The sequence below is a fragment of the Cucurbita moschata genome, unplaced genomic scaffold (assembly GCF_002738365.1).
Source record: "Cucurbita moschata cultivar Rifu unplaced genomic scaffold, Cmos_1.0 Cmo_Scf00030, whole genome shotgun sequence".
Taxonomy (NCBI): Eukaryota; Viridiplantae; Streptophyta; class Magnoliopsida; order Cucurbitales; family Cucurbitaceae; genus Cucurbita; species Cucurbita moschata.
The window spans coordinates 2,269,769-2,295,278 of record NW_019268546.1 but is presented as its reverse complement, the minus strand read 5'-3'; the positions used below and the strand labels follow the sequence as shown (position 1 = coordinate 2,295,278).

General features: G+C 37.8%; 4 protein-coding genes across 5 annotated transcripts in view; 2 read left to right on the top strand and 2 right to left on the bottom strand.

Moving 5' to 3' along the window:
- Window positions 1-1,968: 1,968 nt before the first annotated feature.
- Window positions 1,969-5,852, bottom strand: LOC111464250 (uncharacterized protein At1g51745-like). 2 transcript variants are annotated; one of them, XM_023108362.1, is made up of 4 exons: window positions 5,500-5,851; window positions 5,132-5,372; window positions 3,635-4,779; window positions 1,969-3,300 (listed from the first exon to the last, which is right to left on the bottom strand). In XM_023108362.1, the coding sequence occupies exons 2-4, from the start codon at window positions 5,314-5,316 to the stop codon at window positions 2,267-2,269; spliced, it is 2,364 nt and encodes a 787-aa protein (XP_022964130.1). In that variant the 5' UTR covers window positions 5,317-5,372; window positions 5,500-5,851; the 3' UTR covers window positions 1,969-2,266. The 2 variants fall into 2 exon arrangements, with proteins under 2 accessions (XP_022964130.1, XP_022964131.1); XM_023108363.1 differs by having other exon boundaries at window positions 5,132-5,852.
- A 36-nt stretch (window positions 5,853-5,888) lies between these two features.
- On the top strand, window positions 5,889-10,754 carry LOC111464253 (RWD domain-containing protein 1-like). Its single transcript, XM_023108370.1, has 11 exons — window positions 5,889-6,202; window positions 6,768-6,833; window positions 6,932-6,999; window positions 7,566-7,599; window positions 7,729-7,798; window positions 7,993-8,050; window positions 8,537-8,665; window positions 8,901-8,992; window positions 10,059-10,143; window positions 10,370-10,448; window positions 10,529-10,754. Exons 1-11 carry the CDS (start codon window positions 6,196-6,198, stop codon window positions 10,570-10,572), a joined length of 732 nt encoding a protein of 243 aa, XP_022964138.1. The 5' UTR covers window positions 5,889-6,195; the 3' UTR covers window positions 10,573-10,754.
- A 939-nt stretch (window positions 10,755-11,693) lies between these two features.
- Window positions 11,694-20,190, top strand: LOC111464252 (ubiquitin carboxyl-terminal hydrolase 6-like). The gene is made up of 18 exons (XM_023108369.1): window positions 11,694-11,875; window positions 12,433-12,578; window positions 12,758-12,793; window positions 12,877-12,984; window positions 14,123-14,223; window positions 14,294-14,417; window positions 15,144-15,203; window positions 15,285-15,352; window positions 15,641-15,691; window positions 16,221-16,329; window positions 18,572-18,660; window positions 18,835-18,904; window positions 19,001-19,081; window positions 19,161-19,256; window positions 19,337-19,385; window positions 19,467-19,589; window positions 19,681-19,755; window positions 19,873-20,190. The coding sequence occupies exons 1-18, from the start codon at window positions 11,866-11,868 to the stop codon at window positions 19,926-19,928; spliced, it is 1,452 nt and encodes a 483-aa protein (XP_022964137.1). The 5' UTR covers window positions 11,694-11,865; the 3' UTR covers window positions 19,929-20,190.
- Window positions 20,191-21,281: 1,091 nt separating this feature from the next.
- The window catches only part of LOC111464372 (serine/threonine protein phosphatase 2A 55 kDa regulatory subunit B beta isoform-like), a 9,385-nt gene continuing 5,156 nt past the window's right edge, over window positions 21,282-25,510 (bottom strand). The window contains exons 8-15 of the mRNA XM_023108557.1: window positions 24,377-24,495; window positions 23,506-23,629; window positions 23,272-23,395; window positions 22,512-22,580; window positions 22,325-22,416; window positions 22,165-22,242; window positions 22,025-22,095; window positions 21,282-21,914 (exon numbers count right to left, since the gene is read on the bottom strand). Coding sequence (XP_022964325.1) covers window positions 21,778-21,914; window positions 22,025-22,095; window positions 22,165-22,242; window positions 22,325-22,416; window positions 22,512-22,580; window positions 23,272-23,395; window positions 23,506-23,629; window positions 24,377-24,495 — 814 coding nt within the window. The 3' untranslated portion in view covers window positions 21,282-21,777. The remainder of the gene's footprint in view (window positions 21,915-22,024; window positions 22,096-22,164; window positions 22,243-22,324; window positions 22,417-22,511; window positions 22,581-23,271; window positions 23,396-23,505; window positions 23,630-24,376; window positions 24,496-25,510) is intronic.

Sequence of the window (25,510 nt, the reverse complement as noted above, 5' to 3'; positions counted from 1 at the left end):
CCCCCCCCAACCATCGAAACAATTCTGCTCACACAAAAACAAACCTGTTGTTGAAGAGAGAATTTGGGTCATTCTTATGATAGCCAAGTTCATCAAACTCCATGACAGCATCTGGTTCATTTACCGACGCCAGCTTCCAAACCGATTGCTTACTTGCCGAGCATAAGCTACCACGGATTTAGCCCATTTCCTGATCCCACTCTTCAACTTCTCCGAATCCATCTCTTTCAAAGACTTCCCATGTTCCATTGGTAGTTTTGGGGACGAGAAACAGAGATCGAAAGATCTCCTGCGCTTTCTGGCAGCCTTGTGCCTCGCCGAGCGCTTGGCCTCCTCAGCTTTGGTTAGAGATAGAGACTTCTTCACAGACATGGTCTTTTTTCTCGGCTGCTGCTCGTCTGCAGCCAAGGATTTGGTAGAAACTGTAGATAATTTGATTTTGGGTCATATTTATATAGCAGAGATAGCAACTAGAACAAGCAACAGGTATTGCACAAATGCGTGTTGTATAGGCACTTCCATTGACTTTTGAACATTCAAAATATGCTGTTTCTTTTTAGAGAAGTCTCAGGGTTTGCATAACTTGTTGGTACGTTTTAGTGATCTCATCATGTTTTATTGGAATGATATGAGAAGTTGCTGCCATGTCATAAGTATTACCAAAATGGTTGGTGGTTGATGTTTGTGGTTGCAACCAGGTGCATTTTGGAAGCATGGAAGTTTGAAAATTCAACTCTGACCATTTCTATGCAAAAAGAAGATTAATTGAACTAATCAATGCAGATTTAGATAAGCCAAAGTCATTGTTCATTACAGAGCCATCGGTGAACAACCTCTGGGGCCAATGCAAAATCTTCCTTTTCAAAGGCTTACTGAAGTCCCTCTCCAATTATGATCAATATTAGATTCACTTCAGTTAGTCTATTCAAAATGAAAAAGTGACATCATTTTAGTGCACCATGGTTTATAATCTTTTCAGATTTGTGCCTTTTTGTTTGACCATTGAATAAGTCTTGCTTCCATTTCTTCTCATTTTTTTATATAATGCTATTTTCTTTTACACTAAATGGTTTCCCTAATTTGGTTCAAATGCTATTTTCTTTTACCTAAATGGTTTCCCTAATTTGGTTCAAGGACGCCCATGGAACTTTCAAGGAATAACCCTAATAAGAATGTGAGATGTTGTCCTCTTTGGACTTCATTTTTAGATTTTCAATCAAAGTTTTAAAACATGTCTACTGAGGAGAAGTTCCTACATTCTTATAAAAAATGTTTTCTTCCCCTCCCCAACTGGTGTGGGATCTCACAATCCACTCCCTTGGGGTCCAACATCCTCGCCTACACTCCGCCCGATATTTGGCTCTAATATTATTTGTAATAACTCAAGTATACCGCTAGTAGGTATTGTCTTTGGGCTTCCCTTCAAGGTTTTAATATGCGTTTGTTAGGGAAAGGTTTCCACACCGTTAAATGTTTTGTTATCCACCTCCTTAAATGTTTTGTTATCCTCTCCAACTGTGGGATCTTACAATCCACTCCCTTAGGGGCCCAATATCCTCGTAGGCATACCGCCCGATGTTTGGCTCTAATACCAAATAATGCTTTGTTCTCCTCTCCAACCGATGTAGGATCTCACAATCCATCCCCTTGGAGGCCCAACATCCTCTCGCTTACACACTGCCCCGTGTCTGGCTCTAATACGATTCGTAATAACTCAAGTCTACCGTTAGTAGATATTGTCCTCTTTGGACTTCCCCGCAAGGTTTTAATATGCATTTATTAGGGAAAGCTTTCCACAAACAAACTATACGTTACACGTTTAAAAATCCAGAACAATTCTTAAGGACCATTCAACCAACCCTAATAAAAAGAATCCAAATCCAAAGCAAACAATATCTCAAGAACAAATTTAGAAGTTTAGTGAGAATAAATTAGTGATAATGTTGTTTACAAACATTACAATGGGAATTGGAAGTTATTAACTCTTGAACTAAGAAAAAGTAACTAATAATACCAAATACCAGATGATTCCAAACACCATCTTTACAACTCTGCCGCCGCTAGTTTTACATTATATACAACCCTATCAGAAACCAAGCTTCCTACTCCTCTCCTCCTACCGCTTCCTCTCTACAATAATATCAAAATATCAAAGAACTTGTACAGTTGATGCTATCAATCTAACTTAATGTTGAATACTGCTGTATGCATACCACAAACTCTAAATCAGATAATTCAAGCAAAGCTATCAAAGAACAAACCCGTCTCATGGGATGCCTTCTGTTAACGCATGCTGTGATGGTCGACCTATACCGCTCACTGCTTCGTTTATCCGACTGAATACTACTTTAAGGGGGATGCAACTGATGACATGATCGTTTGACTTCTGCACCAATCGTTTCGGCTGATTTTGGTGTCGGTTACCAGTCAGCGACGATAGTTTGCGGATCTTTTTACATAAATGCCCCGTTTTTTTCATTCTCGGCGATTTGCTCGGTGAGAAACAAGGTTGGGATGGTGATTGTTTTGACTGTTTGGCTAGAGTTCTAGTAGATGTGATGTGCTTGACTGCGCAACGGTTATAGCCGCCTTCTGGTTCACTATCTGCTCGGCTCAACAACGAATCGCAGTGCCCGTCTTCCATAACTTCTACAGTGAGAGGATGGCCAACTATGGCTTTACCATTCAATTTACTCATCAGAGATACCAATGGAACATGCTGAGGCCTATAGCTCGCTTTCACCTCAAGCTCAACATCATATAATAATGAATTCGCTCCGTAGTTTCTAACGTAATATTCTGGCATCTGATATCGAGAATGGACAGTAAAGCGGGACGGGCGATAAGGAAGCAACTTTTGAGGTATCAGAGAGTCGTCAAGCAACGGGTTCACCTCAGTTTTCAGTTCGCTTGCATGAGGCTTCCTGTTAGGTATTTGTTTACCCCACTCGAGTAGGCTACGATCATTTGCCGATGGGGATCGACCAAAGCTGTTGCAATCTACTTTACCTGCCAAGCAAGAATCCGATGCATCTTCCACATCCAAGGAGTTTATTGAATCTTGTTTTCTGTAGTTACTTAAATGCCTTGACTTCCTCTTTCCTTTTATCTGCCACCTTGAAGTACCTCTCTCGATCTTTTGGTTAATATTATCGTTACGAACGGCACCTGAAGTCGTAGAACTGGGTTCCTTCGTTGCCTCATTTTCCAAAGATACTGGACTGTTTCGACTCGACTGCCTTCCTAAGGTACCAACCTTAGATCTACCGGATGAAGAAGAGGGATTCGTAGGAGAAAAACCTGACAGTTGAGGAACAAAGATCAGTAATAATATCATCGAACGGAAAACTAAGAACTTCCCAATATATGGCACTGCAGCACGGTTCGACAACAAGCAATTTGAAAATGAACAAGCGATCTCTATTCGTATCAGCTGAACTGACAGTAACGAGGTCAAATGAAGCAAAAAGTTCATTGAAAAACGATACACAAAGGAAAAAAATATGGTTAGTATAAACGATGCCAAAGTCGGGGAGTAGAAATGCACATCATCTAAAGATACTAATTTCATCAGTTAAACAACAGATAGTAAGACATAAAGTTTAAAATTTATAATTGTTCACTTCGAGCATACCAGCAGCGTTCTTCTCCTCTCCAACAAATGGCACGTCAAATAGCTTATCGGAAGTGTTATTTTGAGGGAGCTCCGATATACTGGAGACTTCATTTTCCTTTGCCTCGGAATTTATCCGAGATACTTCCAAAGCACTTAATGAGGCTTCATTGTCACGAGAAACTATGCCATCGCCATCGGAACTATTGATAGTCACCGAAGAATTACTTCTCTTTTTCTCAATATCTAATTCAGCCGGTTTACCATCAGATGTCCCTCGTGCGAGCGAACTGCATGTATTAGGAAGTTGATCACAAGTCACAGGAACAGATACCATTGCTGTACTCTCCAAAACCTTTGTCAACGGTCGATGGCGATTTTTCCTTTTCAAGAATTCCTGTACAGTTGGCACCGGAGATCTTTTTCTTCTCAATGACGATGAATACATATGAATAATCTTTGGGGGATTTCCATTAGTCACACAATTCCCGGCATTCACGTCACGAGGAGAAGCAACCTCTTGTTGAACTATTTCAGGTTGGTCTCCTGAGTGGGCTTTCCCATTTGCCAATGAACCGATACCCAAATCTTCAAGTCCTCTCATACGCTTAACGGTTCCATCATCCTCTGAATCATTCGGCGTTCTCCTCCTATAATGTTCAGATAGCACCTTCGAAGAACTGGCATGATTAGTCTCTTCCAAAGGAATGTCTGAATGAGAAATTTCAGGGGCTGAATAAGAACTCATTTCAGAATTACTTTTCTTTGAACAAGTGTCTTCAGAATTACTAACATCATCCGACATGATGGCTTCTTGTTCTTGTTCTTGTTCTTGTTCTTCTTCTTCTTCCTCCTCCTCCTCCTCTACTTCTTCTCCTTCTTCTTCTTCACAAGAATCCGACACAAGAGGAGATTCACTAGCTAAGACAGCATGCTCGCCATCTGACGCACTTTTCTGAGTCCTATAGCTAAATTCCAACTGGTCCTCACCTAGAAGGGCATTCTCAAGCTCAAGAGCATGTAAAATTGCATCTTCCCTCCGGGCGTATTTCACAGCCTTCTTACAAGAGTTCGCTGCAGAAGCCTTTGCCTTTTCAATGCATTCATCATATTCCCCACATCGAAACGCCTTCACCCTCTTAGATTTCTCAAGATTGTACCAGTCACTAAACCAACAAGAGTAAGAGTATTGTCACAAGAAAGAAAAACTTCAAACAAACAAAACCAGACCAGACATCAAACATTCAAATATAGAGTGGTATGGGCAACTGCAAGGAAAAAAAAACACAAACCAATAACAGCAGACAGACACAAATGTCAACGTTTTGGTTCAAAGAACAGCCAAGTGAGAACCACACAGATTTCAAACATGATACACAATATTGCAGAACAAGAAGGGTTACAAGTAAAGGCAGCAGTATGGCAAATGGCGACAGAGACAAGGAGATAATATAATCAAACATGAATCAAATTAGTGAAGAACAGAACTGAAATGAACCAATAACAGGAAGCAATTACATGCTTGCGTCTTCGCGACCTAGAAGTTTCACCGGCGTACCGGATCTCGGAGAAACCAAACAACTCTCCGACAATTCATGGAGGCCCAAAATCTTGCCCGGCCACCACGACCCATTTCGGCGGCGGACCCAAACTAACCCTCCAACCGATGAATCGATACCCTTGGCCTCACCAGAACTCCCCATCTCCAAAACCCCCAGAACCCAAAGACCAGGGGAAAATTCCTCGAATGAACCCTCAGCTGTTCATTTTGAAACACAATCCACAGTCATAAAAACCGTCAAAAACCTCGCTATCACCCACAAATAAACACAGCACTAACAAAAAGGAAGCTCTGGGAATAATAAGATTAAAAAGAAATGCATTACTTGCATGCGGCAGAGACAAACAATCCGAAATGAGCTTCAAAGGGAAAGGAAAAAGCGGCAGTTAAGACCAGGATGAAAAGGGTTCAAGGGAAAAACAGAGATCTACAACGAGCTCCAAGATTTATGAGTCTTTCTCAACATTACTGCGCAATGTTTCGGCGGTTTTTTATATGATTTTTCTGTTGACATCCATTTATGTTTATGGGGTTTTCTTTGAAGAAGCTCGTATGTGGTGTAAAGGGTGTTCAAGCCAGGTGTGAGAGAGATGGGAGTTCGGATCAAAAACGCACCTTTTGGTGGGGAAGAGAGAGGGTTTCTGTGAAGAGCGATAAAGGGTACCGAGTGAATATAATTTTATTGCAAAAACCAAACTGTTTGGCAAGAGGGCCAGAGAGAGAGAGAGAAAAAAAAAAGGGTTAAATAAAATCAAGGGCAACAAGGGTCTTTATACCTTATTTCCTCTACTTTATTTTCCATTTTTCTTCCAACCCTTCTCCCCATCTAACTCGAAAGGATTCCCACAATTTTTTTTCTCTCAATCCATCATTGGATTTACTTAACCAAATCCCTCAAGGGAAGAGTTGAGGGATTTCCTTATGCTTCTGTGTTTGAGTAGTAATTTATAGGTATTCACTCGACTGATTGCATCTCAGCGGCGCCAGGAATTGAAGTAGGCCGAATCCAATTATAGCAGCCATGACCGGTACGTAATTTCCTTTATCCAGTTACTTTCAGATTCGTCTTGATGTTAAGGAAATTTGAAATTGCTTTATGCAGCTGCCATTATCAGAATACAGATTGTTTCTTCTCGTCGGTTCTTAAGTTCTGACTTCTGATAATATTTTTCAACTGATCGTATAGATATGTATATGGGTTTTTGCTATATTGCTTATCTTTCTATAGTTTACCGGCTACTGCTAGTGTTCTGCTTTGTAGGTTTAAGTTAACGATTCCGACCATTTGCAGATTTCAAGTTTTCCAAAATCATGGAAGTGTGGTGATGTGGAATTTCGATGGATTAGTATAATAAAGAAGATAAAATCTGAAGAAACTTGTTTATGTATTCCAACTAATGCGAGATTATGCGACTTGAACAGTGTGTGTGTGATTGGATAGCATACAATCCTGTACTTTAATAGCTACTGAATAGATGTATGCGTGCGTGCGTATCTATGTACATATATGCGCCTAGGTGGATGATATTTTGATGGGATTTTTTGTTATGTCCCAATTAATTTTAATTATCTGCCTTTTAATTCTTCTTGTAGACTATGCACAGGAGCAGGAGATGGAAATTGAAGCATTGGAAGCTATACTTATGGATGAGTTTAAAGGTTTGTGGCACATTTGTCCTTAAAAATTCGTAGTGCTTTACTGCCTTTTCTCCCTTCTAAGATATCAGGTGCTGTTTCCTGTTTGTATTCAATGTCAGAAATTCACTCAAGTGAGAGTGGCTTAAACACTTCTGGTAGATGCTTTCACATAACACTGTCTCCACAGGTACATTGTTTTTGTTTTCCACTAGTTTTATTTTTGGTGCATGGTAAGCATCCTACTTCGGACTTATGATAAGTGATATACTGGATCTTGAAATGTAAAGAATCTGATAGTTGTGCGTACTCGTTTTTCCTCTTTAAAGAAGGGAGAGGATGAGAGGTGGAGCGTAACGGTTGGGAATGTTGGATATATAGTTAGGGTACAATTGAAATGAGTTCATTTGTTTCTTGGTTATTTAAGCTTTAATTTGAACGAGGACCTCTGAAATGAACATTTTCAAATTCCTCGAAGCATTTCTTAAACTGAAATTTCAAATATTATGGTGAATCTTTCTAGTGGCCGTTGGTGTGACTCGTTATGTCGTGCTACCCTTGCAGCTTAAATATATGGGAAATGCTTTTTAACTTTAATGATTAGATATAATAGTTATCAATTTTCTTTGTGGTTTTGGAGATAATTATGAAATATTCGTACCTAATATATTTTAGAGTTATTTGTTTGTTTGCCTGATTGTTGGAAATGAAAGTAGACGTACTGAACTCTGCTTATTCCTTTGTCGTTTCCGATAGGATGATGAAATGGATGAATCAACAACGATGCCAGGTTATTCTTACCTTTACCTAAGTTACCTTGCTATTAAATACACCTCGAGCTTTAATTATTTTTGAACTGTCCTAGTATAAGATCTGCAATACATGTGGTTATAAGCTCTTGCCCCAAACTTCTGTGCAGTTCAGCTGGGTTTGATTTTCTCGCATACAGAGAAATATCCTGATGAACCTCCACTTTTGAATGTGACAAGGTTGTATATTTATGCTATGCATGGAAATACATAGATCCTGTGTATCCTTTACTACAATAATTTGAAATAAACCGAACGATTGCATATAAGTTAGCTACTCTCATTCCATAATGATCAGTTAGTTTGGTACAAAAATGTTCTCTTCTTCAATATAATGGTATACTGATTTCTGGCTTTTTTGCTTTGTTTCTCAGTATAAGAGGAATCCCTGGAGAAGATTTGAAGATTTTGAGGGAGAAGCTTCAGCAGGAGGTATTTCCTTCAAATACTTATCGGACTTAGCTTCATAACGGACTTTAAAGCATCAGCTCTAGCTCATTCTGCCTTTTTAGATACGGAGATTACAATGATATACGACAAATACATACTGAGAAATCATAACTTCGGCACATTTGAGAAATCTGATTGCATTCCGTCAGAGTGTGTAATGCTTACCTTACGTCCTTATTATTTTATAATCCTTTGGTGGGCGGTTTCGCAATTTCCTTCAACCTTTCCCTCCAGCTAGTTAGGAAACTAACAGAAAAAATAGTAGCAGCAAGAATCTCACTGGTCATGTATTTATATAAACGGCACATGAAATTTTCTTAGTTGCCCATTCTTTTCCTCCAAAATTTTGTTCCTGATGATTAATAAGCGAAATATTGTGATGCTTCGAAACTTGTAGTTATTTGAATACTCGTAAGTTTATTTGATAATGTGGTGTACTTGACATTTACATTTTGTATATTTTGGCAGGCATCTGAAAATCTCGGTATGGCTATGATCTACACGCTTGTCACATCATCTAAAGAGTGGCTATCCGAGCGATTTGGTCAAGAAAGTAGTCTTGAGATTGCCGAGGCAGAAGAGAGGGCAAAAGAAGATGTACGAATCTCTATTTGCGTTATTATATTTTTTTTTTCTGTAAAAGATTCTCTATGCCCTTCAATTCCTCTTGTGATTGATAGTTTTACTTTTGGATTGGAAGTTTAGTGTCTATCTCTAGAATGAGTTACATTCAGGGCTTGGAGGCATCTGTTATTCTATCTTTTAAAATATTTGTCCATTGAATATTACTTAAATGAATTCATATACATTTTACTTCCCATCGAGCTCGCAGGTAATTGTACCACATGGAGAACCTGTCACCCTCGACACGTTTTTAGCTTGGAGAGAAAGATTTGAAGCAGAAATGGCACTGGAACGAGCCAAGTAATTTATTTATTCATCTTTTTCTGTGGTTTATTTTACCCTATTTTTGCTATAGTCCTCCTTGTGAAGGGTAGAATAGACTGATGATATGGTGAAGGGGAGTGGATTGCTCTCACTTCTAATAGACTGGATATCTGATTATGATCACTGGGAGCTGGAGTACCAAATTTCTCTGGTTTTTCTAGGCAGTGCTAACGGTCACATATGTACTAATGGTCAGATATTGACTACCGCTACGTTGTTGTGGTTGCTTATATGGTGTTACCATGCCAATATATGCATAGTTTAGCGGTTAAGGCACTACGACGATTAGTGGACCATATATTGAACTAATATGGTGTTACCATGACAATTAGTGGACTAATCAATCTACCCCTAAATTCTCTAAAGGCTCTACATCGGCTAATTTAGGGAATGATCATGGGTTTATAATCAATGAATACACTCTTCATTGGTATGAGGCCTTTTGGGGAAGCCCAAAGCAAAGCCACGAGAGCTTTTCCTCAAAGTGGACAATATCATATCATTGTGGAGAGTCGTGTTCGTCTAACAGACCATGAAGCTGCTTGAGTAAGGTTAGTGGTGGGTAATGGTGAAAATATAGTTTTTGGGAAGGACGAATAGGTAACGAGGCTCTCTCTTTTAATCTTTGAAGAACTTATGCGAGTTTTCAGTTGTATATGGCAAAAACCTTAGTATAAGTCTTGTTTGGAAGACCGGCTCTTCCTTGTGAGACTTGGTCGGCTTTTAGAAGAAACGTGAATGGCCAAGAGACCAGCAGGATTCTTTCTGGGATAAGAAAGGTTGTATACCAAAGCTAATGTCTTTGGTATTAGCAACCCGGAAACATTAGCTAATGACTAATGTATACTCTTTGGGGGATTTGGGTGCTAGTTAGGACATTAGATGGTGCACCGTCTCTCGGTGGCTAATACCAAAGACGATAAACCGTCCCCTCTTCTTTGATTTTGTCTAATCAGAGAGCTTTCTGTAATTTACCTGCCTTGAATTCGGATGAGTTTTCCCTTCTGTACTCTGTTTATAAATAAATATGAATCACTTGCAGGATAATGCCCGAATCGGCTCTTACCGCTCCGAAGGAAAAGAAACTTTCTGGTAGACAGTGGTTTGAGAGCGGAAGAGCTTCTGCGGTAAATTTTCGTCTTTCCTCTTCTAGCTTGTATTCCTTTACATGTCGTCTTATAGTTATGTCCATCACGCTAGGGCAGGAATATCAAACAACCGTTTTCTAAGGCTACTATGCGGTCGATTAACTATCGAAATCTCTGTTTAATCAGAGCTTCTGCAGCACTGAACGTAATATAAATGAAAAGCTTTCTGCAACTGAATGTATTGCTCGTTTTTTTTTTCCTGCAGAAAGGTGCAGCCCCAGTTACAGAAGGGTCGGACGTGGAAGACGAGGAAGAACTCGACTTTGATGAGGATGATTTTGAAGGTGCTCCCTCTAGCTCACTTGGTTGTATGAATTGTTAATAATGCTTAAATGATCATCCCTTTACATTGGTTGAATTGCAGATGATGAGGAAGACATGCTCGAGCACTATCTAGCTGAGAAGTAAGATTCTCTCATCCAGAAGGCCGTAGTTAAGAATCACTTCATTTGCTTCATTACTAGAATGGTATCAAATTTTGGCTTAGTTTTGATCAAATGACAGCACTTCGTGTGATCTTACAAGTCTCCATTTTCTTGTTTTGGTTAAAAAGGAAGGTTGTGGTGGCGAAGTTAGCCATTTTGTTCTTATATTCTATCACAAACTGATTTAGTTCAACGGGTTAAGATATTAAAATGTTCGAATTTTTTTACCTACCTATGCTTTTGAATGGAAAAATAGCTAAAGTTTGAGCATTTACTCTCAACTATCTGACCATAGTTCAACTCGTTGAGATACTTAAATGTCCAAATTTTTTCTCCTGTTTATGCTTTTGAACAAAGCATATACGCTTGACTATTTGACCATAGTTTAACTGGTTGAGATACTTAAATATTCGAATTTTTTAACCTACCTATGCTTTTGAACGCAAAAATAGCTCAATTCTATGAGAACATACTCTTGACTATCTAACCATAGTTCAATCGGTTAAGATACTAAAATGGACATTTTTTTTCACCTACCTATGTTCTTGAATAGATAAACAGTTAAAGCAGTGAAAATGTTCGAGTTTTCTCATCTGCTTATATCTTTTTAATCGAAAATATTGTCTATTTAATAGAAGAATCTTGTAAAAGAAAAACATATCAAAACTAAACTTCCGGCTTTGCATATCCTTTCTGATTAAGGAATCTCGAGGGAGTCTCTTTGTCCAACTAAACAGAAAGGAGAAATAGATTTTGAATATAATAAGACAAATGAAAAGTGATGCAAAAAGGGAAGTGTCCTATTCAATAATCAAACTTTACATAAAGTAAATTTTCACCCTTTCTTTTCTCCCACTTCTAAATTTCACTCACAAAAATTTTAAGCAAACATGACACCGACTCGAAGGATAGGATACTAATTTAAAAGACGTTCTGACATGTCGACTATTCTTTTACTATTTCAATAATTTTTAGAATATTTATAAAATGTTGATAATTGATGGTAGCACAGATTGGATTATTTTATTTTTGAAAAAAAAGAAAACTATATTTTTTTTTATTGTTGTTATTATTAATTTAAATATGTAATTGTTTGGACCCGTTTGACAAGAAAAACGCGTGAAGCGATGTATATAAAGAAATCGGAGTTGGGAGGCGAACTGTAATGCTTTGTTGAATCAGCAAGAAATCCAGAGGTCCGCTTTACCGCTTCTCCAAGACAACTCTTCTTCAACCCCTCCGCCCATTCTTCTCGCTCTGTCGGAATCCATTAATCATGATTAAAGGTTCCAACACTCGCTCGCTTCTCTGTTTCACTTCTTCTTTCTTTTCACTTTGTTTTGTTTAACCATCTCAGATTTTCTGATTGTCTTACTCACAATGATCTTCGGCAAGTTTCAATTCCATGTTGCCTTCCTAGTGTTAGGGCCTTGTCAATTGCTTTCTTCATTGGTCTTGCTCTTTGTTTTATTTGCTTGTGCCATTGCCATTGCCTCATTTCTCTTTTGCCATTGCTTCTCATTTGGGATCACCCTTCTCTTGATGTACGTTTTTTTTTTAATCTGTGTGTCTAGCTGTAGCACGTGGTTATGGTTAAAGGAAATGATATGCTTTTGCTAGTACCCATCTCGGCCTAAGATTAATTTCTTGCCTTATCATGTCATGGGAAGAAATTATAACTTTGAACTTCTTGAAGTGAGAAAGATCAACTAGTTACTTAAGTTGTGCTGGAAGAAACGATTAGAAGTTGTGGAATTCATATTAAGTCAATCTTAATATTGCCCTTCTGCCTGAATTCCTTTTTTGTTCCTTTATCTGACAAATGGATATTGATATCTTTTAGTGAGTGTAAAGTGGCAAAAGGAGCTGCTCCGAGATGTTGAAATTGACACCAGCCTGCCCCCATATGTTTTCAAGGGCCAGTTGTTTGAACTCACAGGGGTACCTCCTGAAAGGCAGAAGATCATGGTTAAGGGTGGCATACTGAAGGTTAGTGACATCTCTTTATGTTTCTTTTCAGGATGATGAATATGCTGTTGAACTATTATTTCTTCATTCTCATTCATCGCCAACAAATAACGATGACACCTCTCTCGTTTCTGATCAAGCTTAGTAAGATTTTCCAGAGTGATGGGTGATATCTGATCCTAATATCTTTTATTGAACAGGATGACGCAGATTGGTCGACTGTAGGAGTAAAACAGGTAGCCTAATGTTATACAGCTTTCTGATAGATTTTTGTGGTTCCAAGTTTACTTCTTTCATTTACATGCTTCTCCTTTTGTAGGGCCAAAAATTAATGATGATGGGTACTGCAGATGAGATTGTCAAGGCACCAGAGAAGGACCCTGTCTTTATAGAAGATCTTACTGAAGAGGGACAAGTTCTTGCAGTTGTAAGATTTTTATTATGTTCTGTCAAGTTTCAGGAATCCATTTTCAGATACTCTTGTCATAAAATGACATCCATGTCCCCACCTGATAGTAATTTAATTAGGTTGATAGTTTCCTTTAGTTGTTTCATTGTATAGGATAACTGGAAAAATACTATTTAAGGTAAGTTTGTTTCCAGATGATGGACTGTTAATATATGTTTTGTGCATCATTATGGGACCGTGAGGTTTTTCCTTTATAAGCTAATGTAAAAATTTCATCGAAGTATATGCAAGTACGAAGGAACCAAGAGCTCGAAGAAAAGGAACTCAATAAATCACCCAAAAGAACAAAACGAAACTCTGAAAGTGAGCCCCCAATTATAACAATAAATAATGAGAATATTATGAATTTTGTCAGACTAAGAAACCTATAATGAAATATTGCACTGCACAGAACTTTTGATTATTCTTCATCCAGTGTGATAAGTTGAAGGATAGAAGATGAGAGATGGTAAGGGATGCAATAGAATCAAATTTTGTGTAGGTAAAATTGTGTAAACGAGGAAAACAATCTCTTGTGAGCATCGTGGATAGGGAGGTCTTATACTTCCTCTTAAGTCATGGTTCCAGTCCTCCTTGTTGCGTTTTAAGAGTGTAAACAAGGAAAACAAACCGAGAAAAGCTAGACCCAAGTTCTCACAGCATTTATGTTACCAGCTTCAAATGCCTACGAAAGAAACTAAAAGCAAAAAAGTACCAGTGGTAAATGGTTTTCAAGGGTGGCAATGGGTAATGCTCACAACCACATTAGAGTGTGCCACTCATCCAAATGAAATCCGAAGGTATCCATATCCACTAAAAGCTAGGGCTATCTACGGTTTCTCTTAGATGAAAACCTCCTCAACCAAATAGGGGCGAGTTTGCCTCTACCCCATGCCACAACACCCAAGCCTTAGGCATAGCAGGTCACTTGTGCAAAAATATTTCAAAATTTGTCATCTTTTCATTCTGACTTTTCTCTATATCTTCATCTTGTTTCTTCATATTCGTCTGAACTATTTTTATCTTCATATAGAATAATTCTTTGTTTAATTGGACATTTTGATGCTGAACTATTTCGTATGATTCATGATTTTCATCCAAAACTTTGTTGTTTCAGGGTCACAGTGCTGGTTTGTTTAATATGGGAAACACATGTTACATGAATTCAACTTTACAGTGTCTGCATTCTGTTCCTGAGCTCAAGTCAGCTTTGATTAAGTGAGTTCCTTTACTTGCATTCTTCATAAATCTTCCTGCAGCAACAAATATAATTATTGGCTTGAATCAGGTTCTCTAGTGCTGAGCATAACAATGTGGATCAAACTTCCCACATGTTAACTATTGCAACCCGGGATTTATTCCGCGAGCTTGATAGAAGTCTCAAGGCAGTGGCACCTATGCAGTTCTGGATGGTTAGTGGTTTTCATGAAACTTTTCAAAATTCGTCTGTTTAAGCACTTTTTCCTTTCATATGATGGGGTGAAAATTAGTAATCCTAATTTCATTATTGATCATTTCTCTGAAATAAGGTTAACTTCTATGAACCAAAAGGGCCAAAACAACCTAAAGACAGTAGGGACAAAGCATCCACATGCCACAGACTAAGGGTTTTTACAAAAAGCTTTGTGTGATTTGATCAGAATTCAACTTATCATTTTATCTTTAAAGAGCCTATCATGTTTTTTTCCTTCCAAAAGGACCCGCAAAAGTGCTCTAGAAGCGTGATTCTAAACTAAAGTAGTCTTGCTTTGTTTTTCACTCTCCATCCTGAAAGGGTCTTGCTTGGGGAACCATATCTCTCTGATTATCTTCATCTGTATATGCTCGTTGTTTGATACTTCTTTTGAAGCCATGTACTAGGCCGATCTGGCAATCTTCTCAAGGATGATATATACCAGATACTAACATTGAACTCCTTTCTTCTTTGGATGTAGATATTCATGTGAAAAGTTGACTTCACGAAGTCAATTTGTAACTCTTCCATTTCATTTCTTTGTATGTAATCAGAATATATTGGAGTTTAGTTGTAATTAATTAAAATTAGATTTCCTGATAACTTATTTTTGGAAGATTTTTATCAGCACGGTTATTTATGCATTGGATTAGGAAATAACTTGTTTATTGTCCCATTTTTCCAGGTGCTGCGGAAAAAATTTCCTCAATTTGGCCAGATGCAGAACAGTACATTCATGCAACAAGTATTTCAGATTTTGAACATTTTGACTGTGCTCTTCCAAGTCCCTAAATTTAATATATTAATTAAAGCTTAAATTTGACAGGATGCTGAAGAATGTTGGACACAACTTGTATACAATCTATCTCAGTCCCTTAGGTCAGCAGGTTCAAGGTAATTGCATCTTGGTTTTTAGTGCTTTTCTGTAATTTCATTTGGCTAATCAAAATGTATGCATAAAACAAGAATATTGTCTATCCACACTTCCAAGCTCCTCTTGACCTCTATGGTTCTTGAACCATGGTTAGATTAACTTACATGTTATTTTCAGGCCGTGTGTCTTGAGGGATCTCTCAATGTGTCTGCTACCTATCTCTGTTTTTTAATTCTTTTCTTTTTGTTTCATCTTTCTTTGAAGAAATATGTAGTTTAAATTGAAATTTTTGTCATCTTTACTCGCAGTGAAAACCCTGATGTTATAAAAGACCTATTTGGCATTGATCTTGTAAGCAGGTATGACATCTGCTAGCTATTTAATATTTCGGAAATATATTCCTTAAAGTGGTGGTTTTAGAGTTAATACTAATCCGTATTTATCTTCATTTCCTATTCTCCACTCCACCTATTCAATCACCATGGATTCACGAACTTATGTTCGGATAATCACAAATGAAAACGTGTCAAGATGTCCCTCTGCATGTAGTTAGTATATTATTGATAAGAAGCACCAGGTTGTCAATGTATCGTTTTGTGGCTTACCTTGTTCCAAAAACCATATTTCATGGCAATCTCCTCATCGGACACTCACCATTGCCATTGAAGTTTATGGTGGTTGTTTCTTAATGCAACATGCATCATGATGATCATTACCACAGAATGATCAATTTCATTCTGTTGTACTGACTCAATGTTTTTTTACTGGTCCTACTGGGAAAAAGATTTTTGTACAACTTTCCTGTTTCCTTTCAAAAGACAAAAAAAATTAAACGTATTCTTGAAATTCTGTCCTGGTAATTTGACGATGGTCGTTTTATGGTGTTAGAGTACGTTGTGAAGAAAGTGGAGAGGAAAGTTCAGAAACAGAATCAGTTTATTCACTTAAATGTCATATATCACAAGAAGTGAACCATTTGAGTGAAGGATTAAAGCATGTAAGTCCTATTAATTTGGAGATTGTTTCTTTGCTCATAGTTGAGTGCAAATATTTTTTTGACTACCGGTTAATAATCTTCTGGCACTCATTAATTGGTTGTTCTTTACTTGGCTGGTCTTTTCGTCCAACATTTTTGTTTAAACAAATGATGAAACAATGAGGGAAAATAGGGAGAACAGGAAAAATGTTTTGTTTTCTTGAACAAGATTCAAACTTGATACAAACTCGATACAAACTCAAGGACAGAGTGAAAAGAAATCAGGGAAAATATTAGTAATATACTGAACTGTTTCCATTAGTTCTGATGGATAAACGCGAGAAGTTTCTAAGTCAGGTAACAAGATGTATTTAGGGTATGATTTTTTCCCACTCAATGATTGTTAGTTTTATTTAGCTTAAATTACATGTCTATTCCTTGATCTTTCTCTTTTATGTCTAATAAGTTCTAACTTTAAAAATGAGTAATAAGTCCCTGAACTTTCATTCAATTTTGTGTCTAAAAGGTCCTCAAACATCCAATTTTGGAAAATATATCACGCACTTCAAATTTTCATTATACTTGATTTAACCAAAACCCCACTTACATGGTTGCGTGATCAGTTACTAAAGTGGAATTTTATTTTTTGGAAATACATTGAAGTTTTGTGTCTGAAGTCCATAATTTACTGGGTAGGTATGATTTTCATCCTCTTTGGAAGTCAAGCTGTTGGTTCTGAGTTAACCAGTCTGCGTTGTTCAATCTGATTTGCTGCCTTCAGTAATTTTTTTTTTTTTTTTTTCTAGAAGGTAGTGCTTTTCATTAGTATGTGAAATGATATTTTAGTAAATACAATAGCTTCTATCAAAAGCAAGACTCGCCAGTGGAATTTTCAAAAAAAATCACCCCAGTTAGTATTAATGAGAAAGTCAGTGTAGTTGCAAAAGTCATTATCTTAGAACCCATCATGGGATTTTGCCACCTGCTCTACTCGCCTCATTCTAAACTACTTTCTGTTGCACCTGATTGAATTTTCTTTGGAATCTGCACAACCACTTTCCTACCAAGGCTGCAAACTACGACCATCTTCTTTGGGATTGTCCGCTCGCTTTATCCCTTTGCAGTCCTTTTTTTCCAGAATCGTTGGGTGGATATGGCATGAAATAGATGGTGTCGTGCAATATTGGCGAGGTGCTCATGAACCTTCCATTTCTCGATGAAGGGAAAGTTGTTTGATAGCCTTATTTTTCCCCATTTTGTGTGATACATGGCTTGAGAGGAATAGTAGATCTTTAGTGGGTCTAAGAAGTCGAGTGAAGAGGAATAGTAGAATCTTAAGAAGATGTAGGTCAAGTTAGGACCTTCGAGGATTGGTTAGATTTGACTCATCTGTATGGTCAAAAAGAAGTCTTAGGGGAAAGGAACCAACTTCCAATGCACTCGATAGCTACACTGATAAGATAAGGAATCAATACAAGGGGAATAAGATACCTATCTCCCTCTCCAACAAAGCACTAGAATCACTTGACAAGGAATCAATCTACCAAATTTTTCTCCATTTATCAAGCTTGTAAAAGAATTTTTAGGTAGTCTGTGCTGTGCATTAATTGCTTGCTTCAAGATCTATAAATTGAGTAGACCCACACTCTCTTTGCTTGCTTCTGTTCTAATTGGTCACTCCTAGAAGGGAAGGAGGTCCTTTATAGCTCATCATTGTTAGAGCCTTCTTATGGTCCATTTGGAATGAGCGTAATCTTTGAGTCGTTCAGGGTTAGGGTTGTTCATCAATTAGTTGCCATCGGTTTTGAGGGAAAACCAATGCCATAAAATGGAAGTCAACTGTTTTCTGGTGGTGCAGTCAATCAACCGATGGGGCTTGAGAGGGGGTTTAGTGAGCCGCAACATCAGAGAGGAGATGGGGCTTGGAATGGAGAACAAGAGAGGGGAGAAAGGGAGGCGGCAGAATGATGTTGGAGAGGGCGAGGAGGCGTGAGTGGTGTTAGAGAGGGAGTGAGCGGCAGGGTTGTAGATGAGATGGAGAGGCATGAGATGAGAGTATGTGAAGAATAAAAATGAGGTCCTAGGGTTAACGGGTTAGTTCAATTGAAGGAGGGGAAGGACTTAAATGTGCTCACCTTTACCCTATTTACTGTTACAGCCAAAGGGCAGTGTTCTTTATTTATTTTACTTTTACAGCAAAGTACTTGGTTACTTTTAGGAATCTTCTTCGTGACAAATGTTCTTTTGTTTCGAAATTCTGTAGGGTTTAAAGTCGGAAATAGATAAAGTGTCTTCTTCACTGGGGCGAAGTGCAATTTTCTTAAAGGAATCTCGTATTAATAGCCTGCCAAGGTAATGATAATCTTTTTTACGTTTAAAGTTCTATTTAGTTCTGCATTGCCTCCTTAATGATCATTTCAGTGACCATGAGAAAAATATAACAATTATTTAGTTCTACCTGCTCAATTCTAAATTAGCATTGTACCATGAGAAAAATATAACAATTATTTGTGGTTTAATCTTAAGGTATTTGACAATTCAATTTGTTCGCTTTTTTTGGAAGAGAGAATCAAATCAGAAGGCCAAAATTTTGAGGGTAATAATGCCAATAAGTTTCTTATGCCCTTCTTTCCCATCTTGTTTTTATTTATGTAAAGCATTCCATAACCTTTTATCTTTCTTTTCATCTCAGAAAGTGGATTATCCTTTGGAGTTAGATGTGTTTGATTTGTGTTCAGATGATCTCCAGAAACAATTGGAAGCTCCTCGACTGGTATAGTTTCTCACCTATAGTCTCTGAAGAAGAAACTTATGGATAGTTGATCTTTTGACTTTTGTTCATTGAAATATAGCTTTTGAGGAACGAGGAAGACAAAAAACTCGGTCTGAAACCCCATGAGAAGACTTCGGATTCCACGGACAAGGATGCGAAGACATCTGATGGAGAAGTGAGTCAAAGCCTTCATTCGCAACCTTTGATTAGTTATATTTGGACCTTCTTTTGACTTCCAATTCATGAAATATGCAGGGCACGTCTACTGGGAATGAGGCACAGTCAAGTGTTGCACCTCAAGAAGGTACCACTTTCTAAAAGTTGAATATCGGTTCTTCCTTCTTACTATCTTAGACTCTCACCTTTTGATGATTATCTATCTTAGATGCCCCTTCTTCTGACAAGGAAACACAAATGACTGGCATCTATGATTTGGTAGCTGTGTTAACCCACAAGGGGAGGAGTGCAGATTCGGGGCATTATGTTGCCTGGGTCAAGCAAGAAAGCGGTTAGTCTTTTAGAACGAATACGCATTTTCATTAACTACTATTCTGTAGCTTACTCGAAATACAAACTCATCATCAATGGGTTTCAAACAGGGAAGTGGATTGAATATGATGATGATAACCCCATGGTACAGAGAGAAGAAGACATCTTAAAGCTGTCTGGTGGAGGTAAAGCTCACATGGGAACTAATTCCTGGACTGTTTTAGTAACCTGAATTTTCAATCTCCAAACATCAATCCATTTAGTAATGGTTACGTTTTGTTCTGATATTTCGTGTATTTTAGGTGATTGGCATATGGCATATATATGCATGTACAAGGCTCGTGTTGTCCCCAAGTGATCTCGATCACGTTCAAACTTAACGTGAGGGCTTCCACGGTTGGCTAGAAAGTTTCCTGTGTACACTAAGTATTTCTTAAATGGTTTGCTCTATAGCTGCTTGGCTGAAAGCAAGCCGGGGTCTGGTTAGATACTCTTCTTAGAACTAAATGTGTCATCTTGAAATGTGTGGTTCATTGAACACTGTTTGATTTGCTGCCTCAAACGTTATTGCTCGTTTTCTATTTCTGTTTGGGACAATGCAAACTTTACTATTAGCTTTACCCGCTTCGTTTGTCCACAGGGAAACCATTTCAAAGCTTGTGGTGCACATGAAACTAACCTAAACCATGACCAAACCAATATAACTCGTTCTCAAATGATATTTGGTTTGATACGATTTGCATAAATAACAAACCATCAGAGGATTTTGTATGTAAAAAAATGGTATCCCATGCATCTCGAAATCTTTGGCACAACTACTTAGTTGTCATATCCTCTACTCGAGTTATATGCTATCAAAGTCATTGTTGCCTTGTTGCCTTTTGCTTTTAGCTTATAACATTGTTTTCACCTCACTTACATTTTAAATTATTTCTAGCTTATAACATTGTTTTTACCTCACTTACATTTTTTAAATTATTTCTCTCAAACATGACTCATAACTCGAGCATATACCGATATTGTCTGTTAAGTAAAATTTCTCTTGACTGAGGTTAAATATTCCTAGATTTCGTTATTCGATTGTTACTATATCCATTGTACTTAAAATATGACCAAGGGAAACAAAAAGGAAGGCCACATGAATATTCTAAGGTCATCATCTAACCCGTGTTAATTTGTGCAAATCATTCACGCCACTTCAAAAAACTCTTAATTCAAATTATGAAAAACATAATCACACTAGATATCTAAAAACTGTTCTTAAAATGGTATTACGTTTTTCTGTTATTGATGTCTTCGATTCAAAACTCGATTTATAAATCAAATAGCATCAGAGAAGGCATATTAGTAATTGATGAACTATCATCTCACATGAAGTTGGCAAATAAGAAGGGTGAAATTAGCTCAAAAAGTAAGCAAAGCCAAACATTTCCAAGAAAATAAATCCAACCCGTTCAAGGGAACCCATAAACATTTTTGACTGCAGTTCAAAAAAAAAAAAGAGGCATACAATCTCACTTCACCTGGTTAAGCTATAGCTATCCACTTGGTCCCTAATGGTAACACAAGAACAGAAACAGCAGGCAAGAACACAACAGTAAAATCTGATAAATAAGGGTAAAATAAATTACCACTCAGTGATGACACAAAGAATCAATGAAAAAATGAAGCTGTGAAAGTTATATCAAAAGTTTCATCCCAACCAAGATTATGAATAGAAACTACACTTTTTCTTTTTCCTCGTAATCTTAAGCCTAATCGCGGTTGCAAATATTGAACATTCGTTTATAGTATTTTTGTTGTAGGAGAGCTACAATCACATTCTTTTTTTTTTTCATTTTGTTTTTTTCCTTCATGGCTCCAACCCAAAACAATCTGAAACATAACTGCACCTTCTCTTTTCAGAAGAAGCTACAGGGACATGAAAAGAGTGAAAAAAAGACGCATCTAAGTAGTATTGGAGGGGGGAGAGGGGGTCAGGACGAGGACGAGGGACGAGGACGAGGGACGAGGAAAATGAGATGCAGCCACTGCAGAGAAATCAACATAAACCTTGTGGAGGAGGGATTGTGTGGCAGCCAACTTTGTATCTGGGATACCAAAAGCACGTTCAATGGCTGGAAGGAAATGGGAAAATAGCTTTCTCCGAGAGAAACTCGAGAAAGTTGACCGAGCAATTACGTTTTCTTGCTAAACCATAACCATGTTTACGCATAGTACATGTACAAGCTGTTAGCAGCAGCGCAAGCAATCGAGTTCTCGGTTGGGTGCCAAGCTAAATGAAGTAACTTTGTTGTAAAATCAAAGGAATTTCCATTTGCATCATTCCCAGGACTCTCTGCTCCTGCTATGACATGCCCAATAGGGAGAATGTAAGATATACAGTATGCCACACAACTGGAACTAATAATTTGGTTTGTCAATATGTGGAATAGAGAGAAGGCGAACACAGACCTCGTCTTACGACTCGTGATATACTACTGCTCAGAGACCTGGCAGGCCTTGAAGGGGTCTGAACTTGACGCCTGCACGTACCATTCAAACTTGCATAAGCATTCCCCGAAATCAGATGAAGGCACACTCACAAAAATTACCTCATTGGATTTTTGCTGGCTTCTAAAGTTGTAGCCTCTGAACTTCCCGATATGCAGCCGAACACACGGAATAGGTTACTGAAAACACAAATGAACAAAATAAGGTTTACGTCACATAAAACGAAAAGCATATCGAGTTTTCTGGAGCAGAAGACCTTACCTGTAAGAGCCTGTAGCTACTCGCAATCCATCTCCACTCAAACAGCACTCGAACTTATCAAAGATTGAATCATTTTCATATAGGTCACAGAGCTGCATGAATATTCAAAGAAAGATGTCACCAGTAAAAATCAAAGATAGCAGCATATTTAGTATTCAAATCTGAGTTTAGGGGCAAATAGTTCAACCTTAGGTCTTAAATATTCATGAACCTGAAATGCTGCTACTGGACCAGAATCCATATTAATGTCCCACAACTGCAAACAAGTAAACAACTCGATTCATAAAACAATAACTGGTGCAAACGCAAACAATCTAAACTTTGTTGACCCTATTGAAACTTTAAAATATGCAAGAAAAACGCCATAAGAAACACTTCCTATGAGAAAATTTAAAATCGCTCAATAATGCATAGACAGTAAGGACGAAAATCAATAAACAAGAAGCAAACGGGACAAAATCTAAACCAAAAACAGGTGGAAGCTAGTGATCTCTATTTAAAGGACAACCCATTTACAAAGCTAAGTATAGCAGGCATTTACAAAGACGAAGCAGCCCAAGAGATTAATCAAGAAAAACTTCATCACAACCTTCTTGTGACATTACCCAGCATTAACTCTATATATATTCTAATCCAAATTCACAAGAAAATATCTTCTTTGAATTAATATCTCCAAAATTCCAATTATATGCTTTCTTCACACTCAATGGATTATTGTTGCAGATCTAGTCTATGGGCAATTTCTAAATGCACATGAATAAGAGAGTTATGCAATATGAACAAACCCGACCGTTATATTCATGAGCCAAAGGCTTCTTGTATCTGTGTGGGGGGTGGGGTTGCAATTATGAGAGTGACCCTGAAGATTATCAATCTAAAGGATAAAATTGTAACACAGTTGCCAAATATCAGATGCCAATAATGTACGTCAAGAAGAAAATTAAAACCTTAAGAGTCATGTAATCACGACTAAGAATGTATCTTCCATCCTTTCCGAACTTAATATCAGAGATCGAAGCAATAATCTCAGTAAAAAAGGATCTAGAACCAGGTGCTTCCTGCTCCTCAAATCTGCACCCAAGTGGAATTTCTCATGAGTTCTCAGGTCTACAGGGAATTTTAATTGTAATATGCAGGATACGAAGAAATTATCGTTTTTTAAAACCAGTAGAAGCACTTACAATTTAGCGTGAGAATCACATAACGCTGACTGCCGCAAATCAATTAGGCGGATGGATCCTTTTGAACTGCTATATGCTAACATATTGCAATGAGTAGGATGAAACTCTGCAGATGTTATCACCTCTATAGAAGCACAAGGAAAATTTAGAATCTGAAGTTTAAAAAGATAACAATAAGAAAAATAAAAAAGATGAAGATGACTGTAACGGCCCAGGCCCACCGCTAGCAGATATTGCCTTCTTTGAGCTTTCTCTTTCGAGCTTCCCCTCAAGGCTTTAAAACGCGTCTACTAGGGAAAGGTTTCCACACCCTTATAAAGGGTGTTTCGTTCTCCTCCCCAACCAATGTGGGATATCCCAATCCCCCCCCTTCAGGGCCCAGCGTTCTCACTAGCACTCGTTCCTTTCTCCAATTGATGTGGGACCCCACTAAATCCACCCCCTTTGGGGCCCAACGTCCTAACTGGCACATCGCCTCGTGTCTACTCCTCATCAGGGAACAGTCTCCTCACTGGCACATAGTCCAGCGTTTGGCTCTGATACCATTTGTAACGTCCTAGGCCCACTGCTAGCAGATATTGTCCTCTTTGGGTTTTCCCTCAAGGGTTTAAAACGCGTCTGCTAGGGAAAGGTTTCCACACCCTTATACAGGGTGTTTCGTTCTCCTCCCCAACCAATGTGGGATATCACAATGAAGAAGAAAGAAAGAAACGAGAAAAGAATCCTGAAAATGAAGGAGTGATTACACAAATTACATTCCTCAAATGCCCAAAGCCAGAAAATCTCTCTCTCACTCTCTCCCTATATATATATCAATAACAGCCACCAGAAGGAAAACCCAACCCTACTGACCAGAACTTCAACACCTTACCAGTCAGATCCTCCATGTTAGCAGGCTTGACATCAACAATATTGAAACTTTGATTGCTAATTTCCAAGTTCCAAAGATTTATCCGCAGATCATCAGCTGATATAAAAGTTTCTCCATCACTATAAACACAAGGCAAGATAACATAATTGGTTACTAAAACCATGCAAAAAACCAGCAAGACACTGTAAATGGAAATCACATTTCCACAAGTAAATCATAAAGTTGTCTAATATTCTTTCTCTCTCTTTTCTTCAACAAACCTAATTTACATGTCAACTGAGTGTGAGCACACAGATGTCTGATTTCATGGCTGCATACACGTAGAATACATACACACACATATACAAACTACAGATATGAAAATTTTGACAAAACCCGAGCAGACATGGAGAGGAGATGGAAAAAGTTAACCAAAATGAAACATTTCCATTATAACTTTCCCTTCACTATTCAAGGGTTACAATGTAAGGGAAACCATCAAGAATTATTTGAAATTGAATGAATTCATTAACTTTTATGAACAGTTTGAAGTAATGAGAGTTGGGAAAATTTAAGGTGTCATCAAAATAGGAAATTCCAACTTCATGTCTCTGTATTATCACTATTTTTTTTTTTCTCTCTTCCCTATTGTGATATAAGTAATCTATGTCCTGAGCCTCTTTAAACACAACAATATTCGAGCACAAACACAATTAATAGTTTAAAAGGATCCAGAAGCAAAAATGATCAATTTTGAAGGAATTTTAATGCCTCATTCGCTGGAAGCATTGACGGTCTTATCCTTCAGACACTGTGCGGCCATCTGTTTGTTTTACAAAGTTTTACGAACCAACATATCAAAGAAACTTCATGGAAAATGCCTCTACTAGATTTGGGGACTTAAAATTAGGGATTCTTGGGATCCACGGGATATCATTAGATCTTTATCCTGTAACTGGTGGAGAGTTAAAATAACAGTTCATTGTAATTATGCCACTTTAATAAGATCAAATACTCATGAGCTTGATAAAAGGAACATTAAAATCAAATAGCAAGACGCTGACTAGTTTAGCACATATTATTTCAAGGGGCATAAGGTTATCAAGTAAGCAAGACGCCGAAACAAGTTTAGCGCATATTATCTCAAGGGGGGGG

What these genes read in the sequence shown, in the direction of transcription:
- LOC111464250 (XM_023108363.1), bottom strand. Translation starts at nt 5,316, where the DNA reads ATGGGGAGTTCTGGTGAGGCCAAGGGTATCGATTCATCGGTTGGAGGG. An exon ending in GGTCGCGAAGACGCAAGCAT is followed by an intron (nt 4,780 to 5,131) that starts GTAATTGCTTCC and finishes TTGTTGGTTTAG; the next exon opens with TGACTGGTACAATCTTGAGA. An exon ending in AGAGGAGAAGAACGCTGCTG is followed by an intron (nt 3,301 to 3,634) that starts GTATGCTCGAAG and finishes CTCAACTGTCAG; the next exon opens with GTTTTTCTCCTACGAATCCC.
- LOC111464252 (XM_023108369.1), top strand. An exon ending in CTGGGTCAAGCAAGAAAGCG is followed by an intron (nt 19,590 to 19,680) that starts GTTAGTCTTTTA and finishes GGTTTCAAACAG; the next exon opens with GGAAGTGGATTGAATATGAT. An exon ending in CTTAAAGCTGTCTGGTGGAG is followed by an intron (nt 19,756 to 19,872) that starts GTAAAGCTCACA and finishes CGTGTATTTTAG; the next exon opens with GTGATTGGCATATGGCATAT.
- LOC111464253 (XM_023108370.1), top strand. An exon ending in ACTTATGGATGAGTTTAAAG is followed by an intron (nt 6,834 to 6,931) that starts GTTTGTGGCACA and finishes ATTCAATGTCAG; the next exon opens with AAATTCACTCAAGTGAGAGT. An exon ending in ACATAACACTGTCTCCACAG is followed by an intron (nt 7,000 to 7,565) that starts GTACATTGTTTT and finishes CGTTTCCGATAG; the next exon opens with GATGATGAAATGGATGAATC.